We start from the raw sequence: 7,500 nt of genomic DNA on the forward strand, positions 1-7,500 counted from the left end.
GGGGGTGCAGAGGTCCCCGATTTTAGGCCGCCTCCCCCTCTGTCCGGTGTTTCGGGCCTGTCCCCCAGCCTCCGCACCTTTCCCTCCTCCCCAGCGGGGAGTGAGAGAGAAGTAGTAATGAACTCGCGCCCTTCAGGTCGGGCCTGCACCGTGGCTCCAGCCGCAGGGGCTGCCTCTAGCGCGGAGGCAGAAGCCGGCGCGGCAGGCGCGGCCTCGCCGCCTCCTCACTGCCGGCCTTCTCCCTCCGGGTCTGCCCGAGCGCTTCTGGGCGATCCCCCCCAGGCACGGAAACACACGCACAGGGCCAGGCACGGGACAGGGACGGACGCACGGACACGCACGGACACGCACGGTGCTGTTCGGGCCTTCCCCTTCGCCCCCGCCCCCCTCGGGGCTTGGCGGCCTGGCCGAAGTCACTTACAGCAAACGCAATGTGTCACTCGCTTTGGCCTGGGGTGAGAGGCTACCGGCGGCGCCGCTCCCAGGCAGGGCTGGCCCGGCGAAGGTCCGGGAGCTGTCTTCCTCCCCGCCTCGGGCCTGGCCCCAGGGCTCGGGACACTGCTGGAGACGTGGCTGCAGTGCCGGGGCCCACGCATTTGGGGCCGCAGCAAAACGGGGTCTTCCCCATTGACAAACTTTTTTTTTTTTTTTACAAAGAATGTACGCACACACGCAGACACTGATTTCTGTCCCTTCTGCCCACGGTCCTAATTTGCTGCTTATTTAAGAATGTCCTTTAATGATTCAGCGCTGAGTCCATCAATATTTGATAGTGGAGAAGGGAGTGACACTTCTCTGAGAACATAATTTAATTATCATAAATGGGCCGCGTACTCCGTCCGTCCCCATTCTTCAGAGGCGGAATCAAAGCAAGGTGCATTGGTTTCTGGATGCGTGTTTGTGGGGGCCTGACTCGCCACCACCCCGAAGTTGCTTCCTTTTCCCTCCCTCTTCCCGCCCCTCCCTCCCCTGCCCTGCGCCCAGCGTTAGGAGCCGGGGCTGAGGCGCGGGTCTGGCGCCCCCTCAGTCACCCCACCTTCGTCTTCACAGATGGGGCAACTGCCAATCAATCAGAGAGAGAATTAATTAGCCTTTTATTGGCAGGGCGCTCCATTCTGGAGGAGTCACTCTCTCCTGGAATCACCGTCCTTGTCGTCCCCCTCCCGCCTCCTCCTCCCGCTCCTTCCTCCTCTCCCTGCCGCCTGGAGCCGGAGAGGAGGCGATGAGAAGCCCTTGTAGTTTTAAATTCAATGTGACAGTTTCGGAAAGAGCGGATGATGAATCTCCTATTATTGGATCAGTCTATTTGCCGCTCAATGTCTCTCTGTAATTGGAGCAACATCACTTTAAAGGTTCAGAGAGTACAGCATTTCTGCTGAAAAATCCCCACAACACGCCGGTGAATGTTTTAAAGGGAAATCTATTAGTGATTTGCGGAGGGGCGGGAGCCGGCGGCGGGGGGCGGCGCGGGCTCGGGCCGGCGGGGATCGGAGTGGGGGGCTCGCCGGGGGGGGGGGGGGGTGCCCGGCCCGGGCCGCCGCCTGAACCCGCGCCTGCCCATCGCTGGGCGGCGCCCCTCCCTCCCTGCCCCCCGCCCCCCGTCTTGTTGTGACAGTTCCTGATACTGTTTATTGAGGTGCATGTCAGGTATAATTAGCAATCGATATGGAAAACGTTTCCCTGCACCCAGCACGCCTCTGACGTCAGAGCCGATTAGCGCTTCTTATTGGTCCCAAATTCCCCGGGCCGCGGCTAATTATCGGGAGCTTGATGTTGATAAAGTAAAGCGCCGAGTGCGGGCGAAGCATGTGTAGGGCTCCGGGTGCCTGTCGCCGCCGCCGCCGCCGCCGCCATCCGCGCCTACCGCCGCTGGCCCTCCCCGGCCCCGGCCCGCGCCCCCGCGCCCCGCCGCCGGCCCCGCCGGCCCCCCGCGCGAGATGATGGACGGCCGCCTCCTGGAGCACCCGCATGCCCAGTTCGGGGGCTCGCTGGGCGGCGTGGTGGGCTTCCCCTACCCGCTGGGCCATCACCACGTGTACGAGCTGGCCGGCCACCAGCTGCAGTCGGCCGCCGCCGCCGCCGCCGCCGCCGCCGCCGCCTCGGTGCCCTTCTCCATCGACGGCCTGCTCAGCGGCTCGTGCGCAGCCGCCGCCGCCGCCTCGGTGGTCAACCCCACGCCGCTGCTGCCGGCCGCCTGCGGGGTCGGCGGCGACAGCCAGCCCTTCAAGCTGTCAGGTAGGCGCGGCGGGCGGGAGGAGGACGGTTGAGGGGGCGCGGGACCTTTCCGGGCTGAGTCGGATGGCTAGCTGGCAGAACGTGAGCCGGCCGCCGGGGCTCCGGTCCCCTTCCCTCCGACGAAGGGCGCGCGGCAGCCTTCTCGGTGTCCCCAGGACCTGGGCGCCGGCGGGAAACAGCAGGGGGTGGGGGTCGGGCCTGCGCCGGTGGCTGAGCCGCGCGGCGTCCCGTGCATGCCCGCAGACTCGGGGGACCCGGACAAGGAGAGTCCGGGCTGCAAGCGGCGGCGCACCCGCACCAACTTCACTGGCTGGCAGCTGGAGGAGCTGGAGAAGGCGTTCAACGAGAGCCACTATCCCGACGTGTTCATGCGCGAGGCGCTGGCGCTGCGCCTAGATCTGGTCGAGTCGCGAGTGCAGGTAAAGACCCGGCATCCCGCCCAGATCCACCGCCCCGCCACTGGGCCTGCGGGGCGCCGGACCCCGCCTTTGTTCTAGGTGGCGGGATCTCATCCCCAGGTTACACTAGTCTGCTGCGCGCTCGCCTGCCGGGGGCGGAGGAAGGGGAATTGGAGGGTTGGGGTGGGGGTAGTTCTGGGGCTCGGCCCCTAACGAAGATGGGTAACCCCCCGTCCCCAAACCGAGCTGGCTTGGGAGGTGCCCGCGGCAGCACCGAAGTAGCCAGAACAGCGGCTGCGTCCGAACCGGGAAGCGGCGTCGTGAGTTCGCGGCGTTGGTGCGAAATGAGGTCTTCAGAGGGCTGCGCGGGGCAGGCGGCCAGGAGGGGCCGGTCCGGCCGGGTCTTGGACGGAGAGAGAGAGAGAAGGTGCACCCCGCGCCTCTGCGCTCTCGCGCGAGGCTCTCTCTCCCCTCAGCTTGGAGCGAACGGATCTGTTTACTTTTCGCCTGTGAAATATTCAGATGGAAACATGTATTTATTCATCACGTTGCAGAAGGGGACAGCTGAGGAAGGGGGTGGTGGGAACTTGAATAGTTAACACATTGTGAAAGTGGGGAGGGGAAAAAGGTGTCCTAATTTTTAAGACCTCCGGTTTTATCTTTTTCTTTTTCCTCCCTTCCCCTTCCCCCCCATTTGATTTCATTCCGACGCGGCCGGCGGTATTCTTTAAAAAAAAAAAATACAGCGTCAGTTTGGCGGATTAAAAATTCAAGATGATGTGTGCCTAATTAGATGTTTCCCTGGAGTACAGAAAAAAATTTTTTTGAGGTGGTGCATTGGTGGGTGCGGTGTGCAGCTGTGGGCGCCGGGCTTTGAGGCAGACGCTGGCAAAACGCCTGTTTAGCACCAGTAGCTTTGTCTAAAAAGGTATTTCGTCCTGTGCTTGGGCCTCCCCCCTCATGACCTCTTCTGTTTGGAAATCCTTTTATCCAATTTGTTCTAAGTGTCTTAAATGAAGTCAAGACCCCTTTATTTCTCCCCTAATACGATAATGAGTAATTCTTGGTGGCAAGGCAGCCTGAAATTCGCACACACACACACACACACAAAAAGATCGGTTATGGGGGGAGGGTGTCAGGGGCAGCCCGGGACCTCTCCAGGGACAAAGCTTCCTGCAGCCAGGCCGGGCCTGCTATTGTGCCGAGTGTCTATATGGCCACAACAAAGAATTCGAATTATCGCGCTCTCTAGGAGAGGGTAGTGCTGCCTGAGGCTCAGCGGGGCTTACCCGGGATTTGATTTGGTGTGTGAGGTGCTTAGCGGTGGAGGGTCTAGGGCTGCTCTTCCCCTGGAGTCCTTCATGGCTCCCCAGGACAAGGCCAGAGAAGGTAAAGGAGGCAGGCTGGGCCCAGGTCTCTCCTCTGTGGGGCCTGGCAGCCAGCCTCCTACTTCCCCACCTGCCTTGCCCCGTGGCCCAGGCTATGAACGACTGGTTTGGGAAGGCTCTGCTGGTGCCCTGGCCCGGAGCTTCCAGAAGGAAGGATGTGTGTAGATGTGTTGGGGGAGGGAGGCTACGCAAGGCCTCCCCAAATTCGGCTTCCCAGGCCCTTCCGGACGAAGAAGCATCCAGATTTCCCTTCACGGGAAACCCCCCAAATCTGGGCTTTGACAGTCTCCAGGGGTCCGAAGACAGGTGTGGAGGGCGGTCGCACCCGGCTGCAGCGGTCTTCCGGCAGGATGGTCAACGCCAGGCCGGGCGGGCTGCTTAGGACACGAACTATGAGAAGCCAGGAAGGGCGAGGAGGGGCCCTGCTCCCTGCCTCCCGACCAGGAATCCAACACCCTCGGTCAGGGGCCAGACCTGCCTTGCCCAACAAGGAGGGGGCAGCTCCCAGGTCCCCGAGGTGAGAAGCCAGAGCGGGAAGCTGGCCGGGAGGCCCCATCTACGCTTTTTTTTCGGGTGGAAAAGATGCTCGCTGGAACCTGCAGCCCCAGTGCCAAAATCCAGCTCAGGGCCCGAGCCGCGTGGCCGGAGCGGAGGTTGTGCAGGCCTGTCTGGGGGATGGGGAGGCCCTCGGCCGCCTCCTGATTTTGCCTTCCTCTCCCCTATCCGGCTGCTCTAGGTGTGGTTCCAAAACCGCCGGGCCAAGTGGAGGAAGAAGGAGAACACCAAGAAGGGCCCGGGGCGGCCGGCGCACAACTCGCATCCGACCACGTGCAGCGGCGAGCCCATGGACCCCGAGGAGATCGCGCGGAAGGAACTGGAGAAGATGGAGAAGAAGAAACGCAAGCACGAGAAGAAGCTGCTGAAGAGCCAGAGCCGCCACCTGCACTCGCCCGGCGGCCTGTCCCTGCACAGCGCGCCGAGCTCCGACAGCGACAGCGGCGGCGGCGGCCTGTCCCCGGAGCCGCCCGAGCCGCCGCCGCCCGCCGCCGCGGCCAAGGGCCCTAGCGCAGCCGCCTCTGGCGCCCCCGGTTCCGCGCCCGCACCTCCCAGCGAGCCGCCTGCTCCCGGCACCTGCGACCCTGCCTTCTACCCGAGCCAAAGAAGCGGCGCCGGCCCGCAGCCGCGGCTGGGCCGCCCTGCGGACAGGGACGCAGCCTCGTGCGGGCCCGGGGCGGCGGCAGCAGCCGAGCGCGGCGCCGCGGGCCTGCCCAAGGCCAGCCCGTTTAGCGTGGAGAGCCTGTTGTCTGACTCGCCGCCGCGCCGGAAAGCCTCCTCCGCCAACGCCGCAGCAGCCGCCGGCCTGGACTTCGCGCCGGGGCTGCCGTGCGCGCCGCGGACCCTCATCGGCAAGGGCCACTTCTTGCTCTACCCCATCACGCAGCCGCTCGGCTTCCTGGTGCCGCAGGCCGCGCTCAAGGGCGGCGCGGGCCCCGAAACGACGCCCAGGGACGCGCCGCCCGCGCCCGCCGCGCCGCCCGCGCCGCCCTCGCAGGCCAGTTTTGGGGCCTTCTCCGGGCCCGTGGGAGCTCCGGACTCGGCCTTCGCGCGGCGCAGCCCCGACGCCGTCGCCTCCCCGGGGGCCCCAGCCCCGGCGCCTTTCCGGGACCTACCCTCGGCGGCGGCGACGGAGGGCGGTGGCGGGGACTGCGCGGACGCGGGGACCGTCTGCCCCGCGGCCCCGCCGCCCCCGCCGCTCGCGCCGTCGCCTGGGTCCGGCCCGCGGGCTCCCAGCCCCGCTGCGGAGCCGGCCACATGCGGGGACCCCGAACCAGGCGCAGCGGCCGGACCCAGCCCGCCGGATGGCGAGGAAGTGGACATGGACTGAGGGCGGCGGCGGCCCGCGCCAGCTTGCTCAGGCTCCGACTCCCGCGACGAATCAGGTGATCGGCTCTAGAAACACTGCTTTCCCCTCTTTTCTTTTGTTTTCTTCCTTTTATTTTTTTAAAGTAAACAAACACGCTGTATCAATTCGGACCTAGGAAGCCACTGCAGGGCTTGGGGTGAGACCCTCCTTCTCCTGAGGGAGCAAAAGGAACCCCTGCCCCCCCCCCCCGCAAAAACCCACAACAAGAATCCTCAGCCTTGTAAAATGCAAAAATGTCTAAGAATATTTATATATGTACCATTTTTGATAAATAAAGCTGGTCAAACGCAAGCTCTCGGGTCCATCTTTTAAAAAATCTCCGAGTGCCCAGCCCGGCCGCTGTTCCCCTGGATCTCCCCTCCTCTCTCCGCGGGTGGGGCCGGGAGAGGGCTCCACCCTCGCCCGAGGTCTGCGCTTAGTGCCTCCTTGTGTGTGCGCGCGCGCGTGTGTGTGCGCGCGTGTGTGTGTGTGTGCGTGCGTGTGCGTGTATGTGTGTGTGTGCGCGTGCGTGTGCGTGTGCATGTGTGCGCGCGCGTGTGTGTGCGCGCGCGTGTGCGTGTGTGTGTTTGTGTTTTCTGATTGAACAAATGTATGCATCCGCAGCTCCCCCTTCCCTGCCCTCCCCCGCGCCCCCTCCTACCCCGCGCGCGCGCACACACACACACGCACATTCCCCCCGCGCGCCCCCGCGCACTGGCACACGCCGCGGCGCGGGGTGACGGAGCCGCGGGCTGCGAGGGCCGGGCCGCTGGGCTCCTGCAGAGTTTTGATATGAAAGTAATTATTTTCCGGTGGCTGCTGCGGGGACTGGGTTTCTTGCCCAAAGGGTTATTATACATTACCGATTTCTAGTGATATGAAATCACATAAACTTCCTACAATAATAGAATTAGCATGAAAGGCTGGGGTGTCAAATTGAAATTGGAGAATAATAGCGCCGGCAGCTGGGGGAGTGCGTGCGCATATTGGAGCGGAGATGGGGAATCGTGGGGCGGAATTTTCATGAGCTGCACTCTTTGTCAGCGCTCTTGTAGCCGGCTATATTAAGATAGATGCCCAATGATATCCCTCATTGTTCTGTCGCTTATATTGATGTTGCTGCGTTATCAGCCTATTGATCATGTGTCGCCTGTAATAGGACAGGCGCCGCCAACGCGCCTCTTTACAAAAGCAGTGCACATTTGTTCTAATAGGGTCCGGGTCCCCAGGGGACCCTTCGGGGGCTTCAGGACATCTGCAGCGAAGAAATATTAGCAAACTTGGCTGGAGCCTGCAGCCAGCCCCGCGCCCCCTCCCCTGCCCGCAGCCGCCCCACCCTGAAGCGAACCGCCACCAGTCCTCCATTCCCCCCACCCCGCTCCCAAAATACCCCAACCCACCAGCCTCAATTTTCCTGGGCCTTGAAGGGTCCTCGTTGCCGCAAAAGCCACCAATCCCCAAGAAATTGGGATCCCAATTATTAAAACCATTAATTCCAGCGAGGCTGAGCGCACTGGAATTATGTTTACAGCCTCGTTAAATATCCCTGATCCCTCCTGGTCATCAGGCCTTTATT

The 7,500-nt window shown here is 63.2% G+C and overlaps 1 protein-coding gene across 1 annotated transcript; it reads left to right on the top strand.

The window, feature by feature from the left end:
- The first annotated feature begins 1,937 nt into the window (after positions 1-1,937).
- UNCX (UNC homeobox) lies at positions 1,938-5,906 on the top strand. The gene is made up of 3 exons (XM_063088487.1): positions 1,938-2,235; positions 2,479-2,654; positions 4,758-5,906. Exons 1-3 carry the CDS (start codon positions 1,938-1,940, stop codon positions 5,904-5,906), a joined length of 1,623 nt encoding a protein of 540 aa, XP_062944557.1.
- Positions 5,907-7,500: the final 1,594 nt, after the last annotated feature.

Source organism: Cynocephalus volans, chromosome 3, assembly GCF_027409185.1.
Source record: "Cynocephalus volans isolate mCynVol1 chromosome 3, mCynVol1.pri, whole genome shotgun sequence".
NCBI classification, from domain to species: Eukaryota; Metazoa; Chordata; class Mammalia; order Dermoptera; family Cynocephalidae; genus Cynocephalus; species Cynocephalus volans.

Bases quoted from the DNA above. Each gene is read 5' to 3' on its own strand.
- UNCX (XM_063088487.1), top strand. From the start codon at position 1,938: ATGATGGACGGCCGCCTCCTGGAGCACCCGCATGCCCAGTTCGGGGGC. The intron at 2,236-2,478 runs GTAGGCGCGGCG...GCATGCCCGCAG, and splicing joins CCAGCCCTTCAAGCTGTCAG to ACTCGGGGGACCCGGACAAG. The intron at 2,655-4,757 runs GTAAAGACCCGG...CGGCTGCTCTAG, and splicing joins TGGTCGAGTCGCGAGTGCAG to GTGTGGTTCCAAAACCGCCG.